Below are 22,587 nucleotides of genomic sequence, written 5' to 3' on the forward strand. Positions count from 1 at the left end.
AATGTTTACCGAAAACATTTGCATTTGAGCTGTGATTGGTGAGAATAAAAAAAACAAACAGGTTATCGTAAATGAATTCTTAACAAATTTCAAGGAACGTTTTAATGACAATTTAAAAATCTTTGAACGATTTGAAATTATTCTTGAAATTTTTCCTCCTTCAGATTTGTCAAAAATTTAATCAATAATTTAATAGTGATGAAATGGTCTTGTTATATTCATATGTTTAGACTCATATGTTTGTATGAATATGTAATAAAATAAGTAAATTTAATTATTAAATTTTAAATCAAAATGTAGGTCAAATATACATATGAATTGCTTTCTTTATTTTAAATTGGCAATAGTCCAAGGAGAATTCTCCTTGGATGTGGATCGCTATTTTTTGTTTACTATTTATCACAAAAATTCATTTCAATATTTGTATGAAATAGAGAAGGAAAAAGTTTAACTGATAAATCAAACTGCTTATTTTACAAATTAAATTGTAAATAGAATATGATTGACATTATGTATGCTAAGATAATATTTTAATAATTTTTATTTTCTTCTATTTTTATAAAGTTTATTTAAATTATTTTGATGAAACAATTGTTTTGTCTTATAAAGATATAGAAATGTTTTATCATTATACAATATTTATTATTATTTGAAAAAAATAATATTAAATTAAAAATTAGTTTTTAATTACTTTTTAATGACGATAAAAAAATTTGTTAAATCATAAAGAAAATTGTTATCAAAATCTTTAAGTCAGATATTGAAGAAATATGTAATCTCAATTGCATTATTACAATCTCGTTCGAAGTGGTACTTGGTGGTCAATTACTTGAAGCTTAGTAGTTGCAGTGCAAATTGCATTACGAGATTAGTTGAACATGTTACGCGTCATACAGGATCAAATATAGATGACATCGGATCCGAGATACCTAATAAACACGATCTCCGACCTATAGATCAAGATTTAAACGATCTAGAATTCGTAGAACATAATATAAACAAATCAAATAGTAACTACTTGAAATATATAATTAAAAAATTACAAACCTCATCAGATACTTAATATTATAATAAGATATTACAATAATTTAGTAATAATATTGGATGAATAGATTTACATTTGAATGTGCTTAAATTTTATAAAAATCGATTATAAATCGAAATGATCATAAAGAATTTGAATTATTATTTATGAATTGTTGAATTTGTCTTTAAAAATATAATAAACTAAATTCTAACAACTCTTTCTTAAAAAACATTACTGAGGTGTAGGAAAATCAATATGTATATGATCTTGAATTGATTTCGTAATTTTAATTATTATGCATCAATTTAATACATGATTTCTTCTTTTCTTCTTGTTTTCATTAAATATCTTGCTTTTTCTTAATTATGATTCAAATTTAATTTTATCATTTTGTAATTTTTGATAATTTTCTATCAGAATGATATCAGCATTTTTTGAAAAAGTGAAATGAAATATTGAAAGAATTATTTATTATGTTAATGATTAGATTAGATAAATAGTAATTAAACAGAGGCCTTTTTTCTGAAAAAAAAAGACTGGAATCATTCCACTTGATAAAAAATTAAAAAATTTTTCTTAAATTATTTTTTAAATAATACTTTTACGCTTAATAATGTATAAAAATATACATTTTATTTTATATAGATAGACAAATGTTTATAGTATTATTTAGTTTATTATATTTATTAGTTTCACTATATCATTTTAATGGAGATTTGGGATATATATATATATTAATGCTATAGTTCGAAGGTATACAATTTCAAAGATATATTTATCTATATTGTTAAGTAATAAAGTTTAAAGTACTAGTACATATTAACCAGAATGATGTCACCGAGAAATATGAGAATAGCTTATATTTGATTTTTGAAATAAGAGAAATCTCACGATCCACATTGCGTTAAATAACACGCAATTATATTTGAAACATTACGTCTGTTTGGACAGAGAAAGAGATTAAGATACGTGAAAACAGTTTCTCGACAACAAGGAAGTATAATGGCGTTTAATAAATTAGATGAATCATTAATAGTCATGGATATGATTTACAAACAAAAAACTATATAAATATATTTGTATGTATATATATATATATTCGAACGTTATTTCGAATTTGAAAGAATCGATATGAATTTCTTATTCTTTTACGTTTTATTTGTATTTATATATATAATATATAAATATAAATTTATTCTATAAATAATAACCATATTTTATTTTTATTGAATTCCATTTGTATTTCTATAAGTTTCCAATGTAATTTGCAATTCAAAATTTGATAAAGTGGAGTTTAAATAATAATGTTTTTTAGCTTCAAACTTTTTTGAATTGTGATTTTTTTTTTATAATATTCCAATAACTTATTATCTTTCAAAAATTAAAAAAGAAATCTAATAATCATTCATTAAAATTAACAATAACAATCTCTTAAAAAATATTTTGCGATTTTCAAGAGCATTGCGATTCACAGTTGAATATGATTGAATATCATATTTTTATAACAAAATATTGATCTTCTTTTATTTTATATCTTAAAAAAAGAAATAATATTATAGATAATAGAAATAATATGAATATAACATTGTTTTGAAGTTTCATATTTTTTTTGAATTAAATAATTGTTATTTTAACTTTTTATTTATTTATAATGTAATTTTAATTATTATAATAATATTTTTAATGTATTAAATTAAACTATTGTTTATAAACTATATATAAATACTATAAACTTTTGTTTGCCTTGAAAGTAAATATTCTTTTTGCATTACTGTACGTATTTCGAAATGAGTAATGCTTTCAACCTTGTGCATTTTTGCTACTTGTAGCACTCTTAATCTAACCTTACTATTTTTCTACCTTTTAAAATATCTCTTGTATTCAGTAGTTATTTATAATCTTTTTTTTCAATATTATTACGTATAAAAATTCAATATTATTACGTATTAACTTATACAACAGAGTAGATGAAAATATTCTTTTTCAAATAATAAAACTCGTGTTCATATATAAAATGATGGAAATATACTGTTCATAAATATTTTATTTGAATAAATAGATACATCTAATAACAGATTTTATTATAATAAGAAAATATTGAAAAATAAAAATCCAATAAGATTCATATATATTTAAAATATAATTGTACATGCTATTTATTCAATTGGTTTTCAATTGATTTTAAAGCGATTGTAAAATGAAAAAAATGGAAGAAATACAATCGAAGAAAAATGGAAGAAATGAATCGAGATAAGATACTATATCTATATAGATATAGATATAGTATTTATACATACATATATATATATATATATATATTATAATATATTATAATAAAAATAAACATTAGTTAATTAATAAAATTGATTTTATAAATAATATTTATTATATAATAATTTGTTATTTATTTTATAAATATTTTATAAATATTTATTTTTTAAATATATAATGATTTTTCATTAATTTTTATGAATTGTTAAGATTATTATTCTAAACAATTATATATATATATATGTTTATATTATATTACTCGTATTATCATATTATTGCTGCTCAACTTTAATATAAGAATTACAAACAAAAATATTTTTTAAATTAATTTTATTTTTAATTTAATTTTTTAGATTTGAATTAAGTTAGGTTATGAGAATGAAATTGAATATTGTATTAAACAGTAAAAAATTTTTTATTTTTACATTAAAATCATATTTTCATCAAAAAAATTCAGCAATTAATTAAAATATAATTGTAAATAAAACAGAATTGTTAAATATCTCGTCTATGACTGTTTACGTACACAGTGTGTGATATCTCAATAATAGTATTTACGTCATTATTTACATAGTATTATATATACATCATCATTACTTATTCATTGATCGGATATTTTTCTAATTCACATAAATTTTTAACTAAAAAAGTTATTGATAGGATTCAAATATTATTTATTAACGTGTCGAATATACAAATTAAAAAATTCTATACTTATTAAAAACTATGGAAAATATTTTTATAAATGCTTCCAAGACTCAAGTTGCAATTATATGATGATATAATCTAATATATAAATAAAAATTCTTTAGATTATTTTAAAAAAAAATTAACATATTTAAAACTTATCAAAATAATAAGGAATCTAATGTAAATAATGAGAAATTACCAATAATCACTAATAAAAATAAATAATAATTAATAAATATATGGTTAAATATAAAAATAATATATAATTATTACATGGATAATTTTACAGGATAATACAATTTGATACGTAGATATGAATTTAATAGTAAATAACTTAATGTTGCTAATAAAAATGATATAAATAGAAAACGAATATATAAATAAAATATATAAAATGGATAAAATCTATAAAATTCATATTTATATAAAAAATATTTTATATAAGCATATTTATTACGTTTGTTCACTTTTCTTATTTTTTTAAAGTGATCTTAATCTTTCATTTCTTCTTCTTAGTATATTCTCCTAATATATTTCCTTACTTATTTTATTCAAGGTTATAATTTTTTTACTATTTCAATATTAAAATGTTTTGCTCCATCGATATTTATATTTTAAAAAAAAGAAAAACAGGATTAAAAAAAGGTTATATAATTTACTAATTCACCAATCTCATTTACATGAAAAGAAAAAAATAAATTAATCCGCGGTATCATCATGCTAATATTTTTCCTCTAGTGGTAATAACATGATCGATGTTTTTTTTTTTTTTTTTTGTCACTTTTCAGACTTGCTAATGATTCGTGTATAAGAAAATTGAAAGAAGTACACAATGATTGAATCATCCATTAAGATCCATCTATTTTATAAGACTTAACCTTCTTCAACGACATGTTTCCTTGATTCTTAGATAAAATAGTGTCACGTAGAATCAAAACGACATATTAATATATATATTTATATGTATATGGATATTTACCTCGAGATTTCGCCTTATTAGTGCTATTTTGTGGTTCTTACTTATGGAGTGCGAATTTTTAGTTTGCTATATCAAATTCTTATTTGGTGAATATAAATCGATTATTCTCAAGTGCAATGAAATAAAATAATAACTTTTTAAATAAATTAAAAATCGAAATTAGAGGAAATAGAAAATATATGAAGAATGTATGAAGAAAATATAAAGAATATTTTTGATGAAATGATAGTGCTGATATGCATATAAAAATAAGAAAAAAAAAAGAATAATATTTTTTCTTTTAAGGTTATGTTTTCAGATAAATCAAAATTTTTTAAATATAAATAAAATTATTTAATTTTCGAATATATATACGATTCGAATATACGAATTATAAATAAATGATTATTTTATGAAGAGGAAAATAAATAAAAAGAAATAAAACTTTATTGTTTATGTCTTTATTTTTAAATATATTTATAATCAAGACGAATTTTCACGATCAATTTTCTTGAAAATTAATTTTTAATTTTACTTTTTAATTTAAAATTAATGAAAAAAATGTATTCTATATTTTTTTTTTTATGTTCACATGTGGAATTATCTTCTATCGAAAATTTATTCATAATCGATAATCAATTTCATTTGTACTTGAAAATTTTTTAAATTTAGAATCACTATTCGACCGTTTGTACTATGATTTCGAGAACAATGTAAATTCTGTGATTAAACCAATGTCGAAAATCAACACACATTATTTACAACAATTAAGAGTATGAATGTTCTAGTAGTAGTTAAAAAAAATTAAACAAATATGAAAGATAAATTCGATAAAAATCTTATTTAAGTTTATTTAAGTATTAGTATTTAAATAATACTTCGACAATATCGATTGTTTTAAATATAGATTACATACAATATTATATTACATACACATAATATACACTTAATAATTACGATATTACATTAAATTTGAATTTTGATAAATTAAGATTGAATATTTTCGTGTATTTTCAATCATAATTTGTGATTGAACTATATTATTACTACTATTACATAGAGAATAAATATTTTAAATGGATATTGAATATAATTTAATATAATTTCATTAAAAAATTCATTTTCTTCTAATTTTTATATGTTTTAAAATTTTTTAATTTTGCTCTTTTCTTATTTTTAATTTTCCATTTAAAAAAATTTCATTTATGAAATTTCAAACAATTTTAAATTGATTTTGACTCGAACTCTCTCGATTTCATTTCAAATAATAATCTCTATTGTATTTCATACAACAAATTTTTAAATTTAAATTACAAATTGCATTATAATTTAAATTCAATAATGCTAGTCATCATTTTTCTCATATATTCGTTATACGTCTTTCGATGTATTTACTTAAACACTTTTTACGCAATTTATGAAATAATATTTTAAATTCATAATAATTTTTCTTTTCACAAATAATTCAATGATCTTGATTAATGAATGATTGAATGATTAAACAGATATTAATACAACAATGTATATTAAATAACAGAATTGGCTTGTCTCAGGCTTGTCTAGGAAAAATGAAAAAAAAAAAAAATATATTATTTCACAAATTGCTACAAGATTTTATCAATTCAAATTGCATCTACATATTCTTATGCAAGCGTAATTACGAGGCTTGTATCATTTCTAGCTTTAATTTTCGTGCTATTATTTGTGATTTTAAATAAATAAGAAAATATCTCTGTTTCTTAAAATTTTCATGAAATAACACAACAAAAAGTAATAATTACACTGCATTTTAAAACACATTTAATTTTTAAAAATTGCTTTTATTTTATTTTAAATTTTCAACTTAATTTCGAAAAAAAATTTCTTTCGAAATGAGAAACTTCTTTTAGCAACAAATCAATTTCAAATTTCGCAAAATATGATTTCCCAATATATGATTCAAAATATAATTTTTTTTTTTTTGCTTATAATATTTTTCATTTTCAAATTCTTTTAATCGAAATAATATAAAATAAAATATCTAGTATTATAAAATTATATAGAGTTGTTTCACTCAAAAATCATCTCGTATCTTGCTCTTCTATGAGTAATCTGCTATTTGAAAAATCATAAAAAAATTTCATTTTATTTATTTTTTTTAAATAGTTATTTAATATCGCATGGAATAATTATTACTGATGAAACTTTTTATAACGGAGAATTAAATTTTATATATTACAATTTTTAAGAAAAAAATTTTTAATAACTTTTTGGACTTCCGTTCAAGATTTCTTTAAATTTTCGAGCAGTTTAAAATTAATTTAATATATTTTTTTAATAATATTAAAATTTTTGATTTTTGATAAATTTTTCTTCCTATTTTCAGCGAAAACCAATTTTGTCTTTTAGTGATTTCTAAAAATCTTTTATGCATCATTTTTTAATATTTTAAGAAAAAAGTAATGATTTTTTTTTTTCGTATCACGTTTATGTCATCATTTTTTCATTTAAATTTTACAAGTCTATAATTATTAGCCTCTATTAAACGGAGAAACCCGTTACGCTTTCTAAATCCGTTTTCTGATGTTGATTTTGACGATTCGTCTTTCTCGTTTTCTGTGTATTTAAATGAATGATTTGTATCACATTTAATAGTATTTATTACTGCTTCGAAATGAATAGAATTATATTTATTTTGCATTAATACATAACTGTTCTTAATCGTTTTGTAAATATTTCATTTCCATTCCTCCTATGAATTACATGTAATTAAAATTATATAAATATAATTGTATATATATATTTTATAAATTTTTTATTATTTGAAATACGAAAATTTCTTATCTCTAATAATATTTACAATTTTAATTTAGAAATTAAATACTATTATTAAATAATAATATAAATTTAATTTTAAATTTTATTCAAATTTATCGCTTATTTAGTATCACATTATAGTGTTGTGATGTTAAATTTCGCAATTTTCCTAAGAAAGAATTAATTTTATTATGATAAATTTCATCGTATTTTACCTAAAATATTCATAAAATTTAAGTAATACTTGTTCTATGCGTTTTTCCAACAAAAACATCTTTACCTTAGAATAAGATATATGAAAACAAAATGCCACGAGACTAAAAATCTCGATGAAAACATCTGTAAAACTGTCATCGATAAAAAAGATAAGACGATAAGAAACATTTGTATGTATATGGATCAAGTATTTTATACGTGGTATATTCTCAGTTTCGCAATAACATCGTTTAACTTTATTCTTGGCAGCAAAGTTTTATAGTCAGTGCTATTGAACATTTCATTTTAAAAAGTCTTGTAATAACATTTGAATACAAATAGCTTAATAAAAACAGAAATTCTAATGAATTAGTAAAAGAGAGATGAAAAAACGATAAAGAAAATATTTATTTATTGATATATATAGAAAGTAGAGGTTCAATAAAAATATTAATTCATATATGTTAATGATTTAATCTCTCAAAAGAAAAAGCCACAAAAGTGAAAAGCAATAATAATATTTTTTTTTATCATGTATTGAATAATTTTCCTTCGTAATTTTTCTCCTCAAAGGAGTAAGATTTTTATTATTTTAATTCTCTTCTTGTGTTCAAATTTTTACATCAACCATGTACATAAGACATTTTATGAATATAATATAATGTTTATATAATTAATTTAATATAATTAATTTGTAAAAATTATTATATTTATTTCTATTATATTAAATATATTTGAAAAAAGAATTATGTATAGAATATAAATATATCTTGTACATACATAGAGAATGTTATAATATCTGCACAATATATTTTTAAAAACTTTATTCTAGTTAATAAATACAAAAATTGGTATACAAAAATATCAAAGAAAACCGAGACTTATAACAATAAGACAAATAACAAATAACCAATACTTTTGTGTTATAATTTTTTCTTTTTTTTTTTTTTTTGTCCAAAAGAATTTCACAACCAGACTATCTAAATATCTTTTTCAATTATGATAATACGAAAAAACGTTGTACGTATAATTAATTAATTAATTAATAGCGTTAAACGACGAAGGATAGAATTCATTATCTTCGTTTCATACCTCGCACAGTGCATATAAAGTTGAAACAATTATTTTTTCATTCTTTTATCAAGGTATGAAGAAAAGCGAGGGGAAGAAGTAAGAGAGAAAGTGAGATGGATTTCATCGTTGAACAAATCAACTTTGTTTGATATAATTATTAGTGAGTCGTCATTGCGCGCTTCCATTGAAGATCACTGTTTACGGAACATAAAGTATCGCGCACGGAATCCTCCCTCCTTCTTTTAATTACATCGCGTAGATATAATTAGAGTCATTGTTCCGACGAGCACGGGTTCGTATCAATTTATAAATATCTCTCGAGAATGTCATCTCTTTCTCTCTCTCTCTCTTTCTTTTTTTTCTTCTTTTTTTTTTCTCTCACGGTGAATATACTGGGGAAAATTACCAATCGTTTTTCACTTCGAAGAAAAATGAGTAAATTGTTATAATTTGATTAATTTTGCAAAAAAAAAAAAGAGGATAGAATATATTTAAGAAGGGGAAAAAACGAGAGAATAACAAATGAATTGTGTTTTTTAAAATGAATATACGTATATACTTATATGTGTACTTATGTGTATTTGTCCCTCGTTATTACGTTTTATTACATTACGTAGAATTCTTTGTGCGTTGTTCATTGTTACAAACTATCTCGTTTCGTTAACGTGATTATATGTTTTCTTCTGCACAAAGATGTTTTTTTTTTTTTCACAAATGTCGGATGTTAATTTAAAAGGAAGAAAAATGTGTTTTCTATTTTTGAGTTGATAGTTTGTGTTTTTCGTACAAAAGTTTATATTCCTAGTTTTTTTACATTCTCATGTTTAGTAATTGGCAATTACTCCGTCAAGGAGTTCCTTTTATTACAAGTCTTGATTAGAATGTTAGATTTAACCAAGTGCCATATTCGCTGGAAGAAAAGGAAGAAAACGTCCTCCATTTCAATGACAAAAAGAGCAAAAACAGTATTTAATTAAAGTAATAATTTATTTATTTATTTATTTTTTTTTTTACTAAGTAAAAATGTTAATAACATGATTTAGCATAAAATTTTATGGATAAAAAGTTAATTAATTATTTAATTATAATTGTTTTAATAATATATTTAAATAGTTTTTTTTATAATAATAAATTTATGAATTATTAAATATATTATTAATTATTTATACACGTATAAACTTATAAAATTAAAATCAAGGTAAATTTATTTATTTAACTGATCTAACTGGTTAATAAAATATTTGAAAAAATTGTAATTTTCAATATATCATTATCATACACTGTATTATTATATTTTTTTTTAAATAATTAATATATAATAACGATACTGTTAATAATTAATATTTAATAACAGTATAATCGTATAATTGTTAAACAACAATAATAATAATAATTTCAACTCTTGCATAACCATATGAGGAAGAATCATAAACAAATACACATGGTCGCGAAGACAATTTATATTCTTGAGAATAAACGAAAACGGAAGCTTATCATTACGATAAGTTTTTTAATCGTTTATCGAATTTTTATATACGATATTAAATATAATCGAATTTTTACATGCGATATAAAATTGATTAGACCTTTGTGACTTTGCGAATACATATAAAAGTTAATCAAAAAAAGAAGGGAAAAAAGTCGTAGATAAAACTCGGATACATATAAACTTTGAGAATAAACCATGAACTGCTTTTGTCACCATTTTTATTTACGTTGTTAATTCATCTTTCCATGGCCGTATTAGACTGCAATAAAGATATCTTGGAAATTTTTCTACGATTACGTTGAAACGATGATTTGCTACGTGACAAAATATCCAATGTAATCATTTTTAAGAAATTTTTGATATATAAATATTTGATACGTATACATGTTTTGAAAATGTTAATTACTTTCCATGACTTTTGAAATTGTTATATTATGTAACAATTGATTTTATTTTAATTCAAATAAACAAATTAGTAAAAGCGTCGTAATTATTATAAATGATAGAGAATTGCTGTGATTGTTTTAAGATTAGTGATTATAATTTTTTAATTTAGGTAATTGAATTCTAAAATGGATTTCTTGATTTTAAAACAGATTAATATTTTCATTCCTTAGCATGATTTATGACAGTTTTGCATGGTTTTTATAGTATTATAGTATTTTAAATATTAAAATTTATAAATGTTATAAATAAGTTTGTTTTTTATATAAAGTGAAATTAAAGAGATTAAGATTCTTAAAATTAAGATGGATACCAAATTTCAAAGATAATGAATGATTCATTTGTTTGTGTCTTGTTTTCTTGCTTTTTTATTTTATGTCATAATTCTTGCCAAGTTTCTCTTTTTCATTAATTATACTTAATTTTACTTGTTTCAATATGTATATAATCGTATCCTTTTTATCTAACATATCTACTTAATTCATATTTTATGATCCTAGATTCATAATTGCATATCAAATCAATATGCAAAGATTGATTATAATATACTTGTTGTATTTTAGTAGTTTGATATTAGGATTGATATATCCATGTTAATTTTTACATCCATTAATTGTGCAATTGCGTAATATTAAGATTAATGCTTGTGTTGTGTTTCGTATTTTTTATTGTATCTAACTCGTTTCATTTTAAATGTACATTTTCTTTGTTACTCGATCTCGATCTCTATCTCGATTTATGTAAACTCAGAAAAATCTTTTAAATTTAGAATGTATCTAAATAAGTGATACGATCATATGATTATGGAAAACTTTATTGGATTCAGGAAAATAGAATTGCTTTCTGTCTTTTGTTCCATAAATATCCTTGCACATTTTACGAATCAAGTAGATACTTTTTCCTTTATTGCAGTGATCATATCTATATTTATGCGTCTATTAAACTGTACACGCAACTTGGCCCAAGATACATTTTCGATTTTTCCATTACCAACAATAATTTTCGTACACAAAATCTATCTCTATATTGAAAAATTTTCTCTCTTCATATCTTCCATTTTTATCTAATATTTATACAATTTACGTTATCATTGAAAATAAACATTATCATTTATTATTATTATAATAATTATAATTATTCTTTCTTAAATATTTTTTTCTTTCTCAATTTTGATTGATTGATTGATTTTAATCTTTATCTTTATCTTTAATCTGTAATTACGTATCAAAGTAATTGATCATAAATAATCAATAATAAAAAATAATGCTTTAATAAAACACGTACTAATAGAATTACATTTATATTTCACAGAGGGACGACACGAGTTTGCTCGCACAATTTTTCTACGCCGACGAATCTTTGAACGCTGTTGCCTGCGAGTTGGACTCGTTCGACGGCCGCCAGGAACCGGAAAGATGCACCACGCTGGTCAATCAACTGCGCCATTGCCAGGACAAGGTGTTGACGATATGCAGCCAGATAATGGACGAACTGATACCGGAGAGCAGGGCGAACCGGGACTTTAGGGTGAAGTTTCCTGATGACGTGATGCAGGAGAATCTTGCGGGCCAGCTGTGGTTCGGGGCGGAATGCTTGGCGGCCGGATCCTCGATCATGAACAGGGAGGCTGAAAGTTCAGCCATGAGGCCGTTGGCGAGGGCTTTGACGAAGTCTTTGGACATCGTCAGGAATTTGCTCAGAGAGCACGCGCTGAAAGGTCACATGAACCTGAAGGTATTTATCGGACGTGCTTGTTCAAGTGTTAACAATGAGTCACATAATCCTTTTACGCTGGCCTCGGTTATTAGACTCGAGTTCACTTACCAGGCTTTACCATCTTGTGTCAAGTTGGAATTAGCATTTTTGTTTTTATTCGATTTTTTTTTGATTTTAATTTTAATATTTAATAAAACGAAACAAACATTCAATCTTTGTACACTTTTACGAAGAAATGAATTTTTATCGATATAAAAATGTGCCATCAAATATTTTACTTCGACGTTGTAAATGTTGATAGATAAATATTTACAGATACAATATTAATTTATATACATGGATAAGGTTTAATTTAAATAAGGCTTTAGAAAAGAATTTTACAAAATATATAATTCTTTCATTTGTTTGAAACATTTCTGTATGATCATTTGTTTTATTGTAAAATGATTGTTGATTAATATTAATAAATGTAAATGTTTATTGGATCCTGTATTTATCGTATGTTTCGAGCTAAAAAAATATTTCTTTGAAATATGTATTCTTTGAAGTATGTATATATTTGATCAACAGCGAGATGAAATTGTGTCTTTGAGATTTGATGTATTTCATCATATATTCGTTCTGTTTTTCTTTCCTAGCTGTCGATCTTAACGATTACGCAAATGCATTTGGGGCAAACATTGAACCCTAAAATATTCAGGTTAGTCAGAGGAACGTGGACTGCGTTAGGTTCTGGACTATGTATTGAACTTAATTTATTGTGTATGCCCTCATAGGATTGCGTCGAATGCATATCACTCTAAAAACAATTTAGTTTGTAAATATGTATATTGAGATTTTTTCGAAGTGAAATTAAATATTGCTAAAATGATGAATTATTTTTGATTAGATTAAATTTTTACACACGAACATACGAGTTTTTCATTTCGAATCTATCGTTTAAATCATATTTAAAATTTTATTTCAATTGTTTCATAATTAATGAGGTTTTGTTCTTATATATTTTAAAAAATAAAATTTCACAATAAGAAATAATAATTAAATTTGAAACGAATTTCGAAGATTATTATTTTTTTTTTTTTTTAATTTACATAATTCTTAATCTACGAAAATTACGTCTTTTGAAGAAATTTTTCGTGCGAGAAGCACATTTCGAATTTACTTTTCAATGCATACTTTGCATTATCGAGTAGATACAACTTTCTCTTTCGTGCAATACTCTTTCGAGGACGTAACAATTTATTGAGTACAATTTTTGTTTAATAATAAATAATTTATGTATTAATTTATTATCATTATATCGATTAATTGATTATTTAGTAATTTTTCATTATACGTCTGAATGGTAAAATTTTTATCGTACATAAATTTGATCGATATCGAGTTTATGTTTATACACAAATATATCATAATATTGTTCTTGGCAGCAAACTTTTTTAAACTTTAGAAAGAAAAGTAACACCGTAAAAAAAAAGAATATACTGGGTCACTAAAATTTATGCATGTCTTTTCGCGTGTAAGAACATGGAATCATTCCAGCAAGACAAAAGAGATGTCGAGGCTGCTAGTTTCAGAATCCTCGTGTATTTGCATTTTAATGGTAAATTTTATGCCTGTCATAATCGAGCTTTTTAAATTATTTTTACGGGTTATATTATGTTGTTTATTCAAATTAAATATATAATTATTAATAATATATTTTTATTATTTGTAATTATTACTAAATTAAAAATTTTGAATTAAAAATTTTTAAATGTTTAAATTTTAAAATATTTATAAATGTATTTAAAAATTCATATATTTATTACAGATATAAATTTTATATAAATATAAATTTAAATATTTAATCTTATTTATTTAAATTTTATAATATTTATATTTATATTTTTTAATAATTCATATATTCAATAATATCAATAGTCATTAAAGAGAAATATCGTTCCATTTTGTTTTATATAGGTATATTTTTCGAATTGAATGCATTTTTAAATTCAAAATTAAACTCGTATTCATACATTTGTAACAAATTTTTCAAATAAATTTTGAAATATAAAACATATCACATTACGTTTAATTTTTTTTTTTTTTACAATTTCTTTTGTTTCTGTTATAATATTAAAAATCTAATTTTACATCGTACAATTTACATTTATTCTATAACAATTGCTCAATTTATGAATCAAAATTTTTATGAAGAAAATATGAAAAATAAATTAGAAAAATTAAATATTTAAAAATTAAGATATCACAGAAGATTAAGAAAAATATAATTTAAAAAAAAAGTATTTTCTACCAAAAAATACTAATTATTTAATTATTCTGTTCAGTATCTTTCTCAAACGCAAAATCCATTGGACCCGTCCCTGGAGAAGCTGATCGAGTCGCTGAAAATCTTCGATCGGTTGTTCGCCGATTTCGAGCTGTGTTACGTAGGCGTGATGGTGCCGGTGAAATCGACGAAGGAGTACGAGCAGCAGGAGCTCGTGTGCGTTTTATTTTCGGAGACGCTGCAAAGAGCTCTCGAACGTGGATTGCTCAGCCAAGCCGACGTGGATAATTACGAGCCAGCTCTGATGTTTACTATTCCACGTTTGGCGATTGTTTCTGGCCTCTTGGCTCCGCCTGGAGGCCCTTTGTGCCTCAATTCCCCTGACAACATCAGCGAAGTGTTTAGACCTTTCAGGGTAAGGAGAAGAACGCAATATAAACGAGTTATAATTAACAGCCACTTATCTGTTAATTAGCGGATTTTATAAAAATTTGATTATGATATCAATTATTATGATTAGAGAGAACACTGGAATTACTGATCGTAATGTATATCTTATTTTTATTACTTTTTGGAATGAACGAAGAAGATTGGAACAAGTTAATCTTGTTATTATGTTAGGATATGAGATTTGTATCAACTATGAATGATTCTGGAAGATTACATTGTGGATTAATAACTATAATTTTATAAATTTATTATTGTTCTATATTCGTAATAAAATTACATTTGTCTCATATTATTAGGTTGTTGAAATAGTCATTTTTATTAATTTGTAAAACTATTCAAAGATTAAATGATTAAATGTACTGTTGAATAATACTTTTTTTACGTATCAATTAAAATTTAAAATTAGATGAATATTATTTTATTATAAAGAAGTAAATTGTAATGAACTATATTTCAAATTCAAAATTTAAAAATTTTTAAAAATTTAAAATTTAAAATTTAAAATATATATGTAAAAGATTCAAAAAGATTGTATTAAAGAAATCTTCCATTGATATAAAAATTATTTAATGATAAATTATAATCATAAAAAGTAATTATTAATTCAAATTAATCACTTAATCAAATCACAAATATAGTGATTTTAATTTTATTTTTCAGTCGACAAGATTAAATTTGCTAAATCAAACTAACGTTGATTATTATTTTCAATAAAGTATAAATATTAAAACTCATACTAATTATAAGATTCGGTCATTTCAGCTGCAATAATCTAATAATTATGAAAAATTCAATACTTTTAATATTATTAACCTTTAACATTAAAATAAAATTTTATAATTAATATTTAATTACATAATTAAACAAATAATGATCTTAAGACTCAAAATATACAGTGAATTTAAATTCTAAAAAAATTGATTTGCATCATTGTCAACTCACTGTCAACCCGCCAAATATGCTATACATAGATGATTATAATTGAAGTCACTATAATAAAAGTAAATTTATTCTAATGAAAATAATATAGTATTATATAATCATATATATATTTTAATAAAAATTTATGTTAATTTCTTTTAATAATTAAAATAACACTTTTTTATAAGTAGTTCTAGTATTAAAGAAATGGAAATAAAAAATTATTTTGCAACAATGTTCCAAAGTTTTAAAAAGTATAAATTTAAAAAGAAGACTAATTTTAAGTTTTGTGCAATATCTGTATCGGTAAAAGATTAAATGGTAATTTGATGAAATTCAACGTTAAATATAAACTAAGTTACAGAAGTTTTGAGGATATTTTAAAGAATTTAAAAATTCTAAATCTACTTTTATAATAATGAAAAATTCTGATTTTCATCTTTAAAATAATTTTAGTGACTTTTGAATTCGTGATTAAATTATAGATGAATGCAAAAGCAGTACAAGAATAGAATATAAAGATAAGTTTATTTTTTAATTCGTATGCACATATAATAATACTATTCTTTTTTTTTGTTTCTCATTGTCATTCAGGAGGAAATTCAAGATCGTTACATACAAATATCCATCCAAAAACCAACGAAAAAATATTTTAAATGGATTGAATCTCAGAAAAAGAGAAAAAAATAAATACGAAATAAAAACAAGAAATTTTATTAAAAAGTAGAACAAAAATATAAACAAATATTTCTTTTTTCGTTCCAGTCGCTTCTTCTAAAAATAAGAGAGCTTCTATGGACGTTGAACAATCGCGAGCTCTACATGCTGGAGAAACTGCTTTGCTCGAACGAGGAGCCGTCAGGCCCTATCACGCAATCATCGAAATCGTCCACGTGCCAGGATATCCCCGATCTGGAGGAATTTGTTCACAATTTTTATACCGGTTACCCGAACTGTAAAGACTTCATTGTAGATTTTTACACTGTGACGAAGAATACAGGGAACAACATGGATGAGGTGGCGGACGATGTGGTTCAAATATTAGAAAAGGAGAATCGGTTGGTGGAGAGGAATAGCGATCAGGAGGAGGAGAGCCGCGAAATGATCGTGGAAACTGGGCCTAATCGGTTAAACATATCCGTGAACGGGTACGAGGAGACTGTAAGGTGTAATAGTAGCGCGAGGACATCCAGTGAACGTGATAGTGTTGGTGACGAAGTGCAGTATCATGTTAAAAAACCTTCTAGTTCATCGAACACGAATAGTCGGTTATCTTGCGATGATAATCCTTGCACGAGAAGAATAGAATGTAACGCGGCTCCTGTTTCCATAGTGAATTCCGTCACGGAACAAGTCGTTCCGGAGAGCAGTATTTCGAACGTAAACGAGAATAGATGCGGCGAACAATTGCACAAACAGCAAGAAGAATTCATCACCTCGGACATAACCGAGATATTAGGTAGCTCGGATAATATCGAAATTCCTCAAACTCAGTATCTACTGAATCAGGTTTCACACGAGAACAACGTAACTGGTGAAACGGTCCACATACAAAATTCTTTGCCCGATTTGGATTCGAAAAAGCTCATCTCTGAGGCGAATAAAACGTTGTCGAATCTGTTGCTAGATGGAGAGTGTCAGAACGAGATCTCTGAGCAGACTGATTCGGGAATTTGCACGGTGATCTCGTCGGAGAATACCAGTTTATACGATAAAAGTCCTGAAGAGAAGAAAACGTTCGCCAATGAGATTCAACAGGACGAGCAGGACTTGGGCGAAGAAGATACGCAAGAGAACACTAGCTATTCTTGTTCTAATTTGAATTCACCGAAAAGGAAGAGTTCGACGATATCCGAAAACTCTTGCGTTTGTAGTCTAAGAAGCGTGAAAACGGTTGCATCATTGGATCACTCGATCGAGGTGCATAATTTGCATGCGGCCAACACGGAGGTCGCGAAGAACATTCCACGGATATCGTCCAATTTTGATGGTACAAATGAGGAATTCGTTGGGGTCGCGTACGGGAATGGGCATATTTCTGTTTGTGACTCGAACCAATCCAGTTTTCAGATCAACTATTCCGAGAATTGGGAGAACTTGAATTTAAGCATCGACGCGTCTACTTCGAGAAAAGAATTCTGGAGTGACCTGAAATGCGAGAACTGCCCCTCTACGTCGCAGAACATGGAGAAAATTGGTACAAAGATCGAGCAATACGCTCAGGATAAGATCACGACGTCGAGAAAGATGAAGGACGAGAAACAAAAACGACGGCATCAACGCAAGCACGAAAGAAATGGACAAAAACTTTATCAAGGAATTCAAGAGAGTAGGATACAAAATTTCCAAAATATACGATCATCGGCAAGCACGGAACGTTCCAGATCAAACTCGACAGATCGTTGCTTAAATCCTAGGTTGATCAGTTATGGGGCTAGTCTGCACCCCAGTCAGAATACTAGAAAAATGCCTAACTTTGGAAGCCATAGTCCCCACGCCAGTCCAAGATTACAACACTTTGAAACTCGTAGTACACCTGGATCCGGACAGAGGAAATGTAGTATCATCTCTAGACCTCAGCGAAATTTGTCGCCGCAAAATAGAAAACTTTTAGATCATAGACGGTCCAGGTCAGAACAAATTATTAGAATGAAAAGAAGAGACTATGATAAAAGGGATAAGTATGAAAGAACTAATCCTAGATTGGAACAGACTAAAAGGAAATTGGGAAACAGAAGTCCTAATGAACTAATGAATGACGGTTTGGGACCAAGAACGGATAAAAGCGGTTTGTCGAACGAGCCGAGCTCACCTATCTTGACGCAATCTGTATCGTATATGCAAAAAGACAATAACACGCAAAGAGCTACACGATCCGTGAGACTGATGAACGCATCTACGGTTCAAGGAACACAATCGATCAACTCAGATCATATGTTGGCTCATAAACCAGATGTTGGATCTAGTTCGAGCTGTTCGAGTTGTTGTGATTCAAGCTCAGAGACTAGTGAATTTCAAAGTGATTGCCAGGATGACGAGGAAATAGCATTGGCAATGCAAGCCGCTGAGATTGCAAATAATTATAAGATTCGAGCAAAATTTCGGTAAATTTCTTAATCTTTTGCGCATTCTTTATTATATAGTAGTCTTTGGAAATTTTTTGATATTGGATTTTTTAAAATTATTATTGTTTAGAATCGGAAGAAAATTATACGTCATTTATACATGCATTTATTTTAGAGTTGATACAATTATCATTAATAATTGTTATAGTTTTAGAAAATTATCAAATATTTTATTTTGTTTATACAAAACTTATATTAATTTTCTTAAGTTTATTATACATACATACTTCTTATATTCTACATTATTTGATTAATAATTTTTCTTTTTTTCTTCAGATCGTCTGAGGATCTTGTCCACCGTTTATTTGTTTGTATAGCTGGTGTAGCAGACCAGTTACAGACGAATTTTGCGTCAGATCTACGTAATATTTTAAAATGTGTGTTCCTTATGAATAGTAGTCAAACTGTGGAAGATGGTGAAATGAAGGATGAAAGTTCAGTATCTGAAAATCCTGTAAGTCCGTTAAACGATACAGCTACCAATCATGACCGACAAGATTTGTTACAAGAGTATGAGGACGATTTGGAAGAAACTACTACAACCACTGACCATAACACAAGTATGTGAATGCTTCCTTTTATATAAATTCAATTTTTTACAAATTATATATAAATATATAAAATATTAATTTGCTCAAGTCTTTTACAGATATATACTTAGATATCACTTAAATATTAAAAGAAAATCTTTTTGAATCTAATCATATAAATAATGTCACATCGAAATATGGATATTTAAATGTTTCTTTAAATACTTGGGTTGAAAAAAAATTAACCTTCTTATTATTATTCAATCTCTGCCACTTAATTTATATCTAAAAGACATCATTCAATTACAAAAAATCAATTATTAAAATCTAATATTTTTTTTAATATAATTTTAATTTTTTTTTTTTTGTATAGCATCCTCTATAACGGAACGTGGCGAAGAATGTGTAGAAAGAGCACCAGCTTGGATCCCGGACAACGATGCGCCCCGTTGCATGGCGTGTCAAGCTGGATTCACGGTGGTAAGACGCAGACACCATTGCAGAAATTGCGGCAAGGTGTTCTGCGGCCGTTGCAGCAGCAATAACGTTCCCCTCCCTCGTTATGGTCATACAAAACCTGTCAGGGTGTGCAACAGGTGTTTTCTCTATCAAGTGACGCCGTTTACGGTGTCTTCAGTGACATCAGCAAGCTGAACTTTATTTGAACAATAAGGTGTGTGACGAGAGAGTTTCTAAGGAATGAATTGTTTATATTGATATTTAAACAAAGGCCTGTCGCGCGCCCGCGAATCGTTGCATTCGATCCCTTTCATTTTAATCATAAATGATTTTTTTTTTTTGAGATTTTCTTAGTTTTTTTTTTACTTCTGAAGAGTAAAAATTAGGCCCGACATAAATTGTATAATATAGATATAATATAGATATATGTATATATATATATATTTATGACAATATATACTATATATATATAAGTACGTAAGTACATACGCATGAAGTATATTAATAAATATTTTGATCGTGTGTTCTTTCGATTTTCATTAAGTTTAAAATAGTATGAAATATTTTATAATATAAGTTTTTGTATTTTCGAAAACTAAACAAGTGTTCCTTTATTTTTAATTATAAAATATAATATAGTATAATATAATAGATTTATATTTATATTATATATAGATTATTTTTCTGTTTTTTTTAATTTTTCTAATGCTTTTTCTATGTCATTAGTTAATACGATCTTCGTTTAATGACAATTGTTTTATTTTCAATTGGCAAGCAATGCAGTTTAATTTTAAATTGATCTCTTGCAAATCACAAATTATTTATCATTTCGCGTTAAAAATTCGAATAAAATCGTGAAAATTGAAAGAATATCGATACTATTTGATTGTCTGATTTGTATAAGCATTTAAAATCATAAGATTATAAATTATGTCGATGCCAATCCTTAATATTTTTACACGTTATAATAGAATGTTTTAAGAAATTAATTTCCAAAAGCACATTTAATTTTGTTGTATCACAATTAATTTTTATGTATTTAGATGAAAATATTAAGAAACAAACGAAAAACATTTGTTGATTTTTACTTAAAACACGTGTAATTATATTATACAGAGTATTTTTTGTATATCGTTTTTATTTCCTCTATTTTTCATTTCTTTCCATTTATGTTCCATTTGAATTTTGATATTTTTTTCATTTCATATTTTACTCGCATAAGTATTATTCACTTTCTTTTATATCATTATTTATAAAATTTATAATATGTAAAATGTTAGATATAACTTCAAATATTTATTTTTACACATTTAATTGTAATACAGTATTTATATGTATTTTAAAATATTGACTTCATAATAAATCTCATGTATAATATTATTAATATATAATAACAATTTATAAATATTAAGCAATAATTGTTTTTAATAATTTTCTAAATAATGTACAGTATGATTTAAATACAAAATTAAAATATTTTTATTTATTATTATTTTTGTATTTTAAATTTTTCTGCGAAGTTATGTCTACATTTCACAACATATCTTAATGTAATAATTATAATTGATATTTTCAAATGGAATCAAATCATTTTGAAAATTATTTGAGTCACTTTTAAACTATATTGGATATAGCGAGTTTCATGGAACAAGTGAGAATAAAGTTATAGTGTAAAAATTTATTAAAATTTTGAAATAAAGATTTTATTTAAAATCTAAATAATAGAAAAAATATTTATTATAAAATAATTTGTTAATTTAATAAAAAATATCCAATTAATATATTATTAATAATTATATAATAAATATATTATTTAATCTTTGTAAAAAAATAAACAAATTATAAAAAAAAAGTTCTTAAGAAATTTATCATTAGAACTGATAATTTATTTTAATTTAATAATTTTTATATCATCTCATAATTCAATTTATAAATTTATTGTACGAAAAAATATTTCATTAAATAATTTAGAAGGGAACACAATTTATTAATTTTTTTGTAGAATGTGAAAAGGAAATTTGAAAATTTGTTTTTTTACTTGGAATTTATACTTTTAATACAGTCGACATAAATCGTTATTTCTTAGTATTTAGTGTTAAAATAATTGTTATTATAAAAAATATTTTATCTTCAATTTTATAAAAATAAATAATAAATTTATCGTATGAAAAAT

General features: G+C 24.6%; 1 protein-coding gene across 1 annotated transcript in view; it reads left to right on the forward strand.

Moving 5' to 3' along the window:
- Positions 1-22,587, forward strand: part of LOC107993509 (lateral signaling target protein 2 homolog) — a 52,829-nt gene that overhangs the window by 22,490 nt on the left and 7,752 nt on the right. Inside the window, exons 2-6 of the mRNA XM_062075964.1 lie at positions 12,256-12,678; positions 14,988-15,344; positions 17,066-19,404; positions 19,702-19,985; positions 20,329-20,628. Coding sequence (XP_061931948.1) covers positions 12,256-12,678; positions 14,988-15,344; positions 17,066-19,404; positions 19,702-19,985; positions 20,329-20,609 — 3,684 coding nt within the window. The 3' untranslated portion in view covers positions 20,610-20,628. The remainder of the gene's footprint in view (positions 1-12,255; positions 12,679-14,987; positions 15,345-17,065; positions 19,405-19,701; positions 19,986-20,328; positions 20,629-22,587) is intronic.

The sequence above is a fragment of the Apis cerana genome, linkage group LG6, assembly GCF_029169275.1.
Source record: "Apis cerana isolate GH-2021 linkage group LG6, AcerK_1.0, whole genome shotgun sequence".
Taxonomy (NCBI): Eukaryota; Metazoa; Arthropoda; class Insecta; order Hymenoptera; family Apidae; genus Apis; species Apis cerana.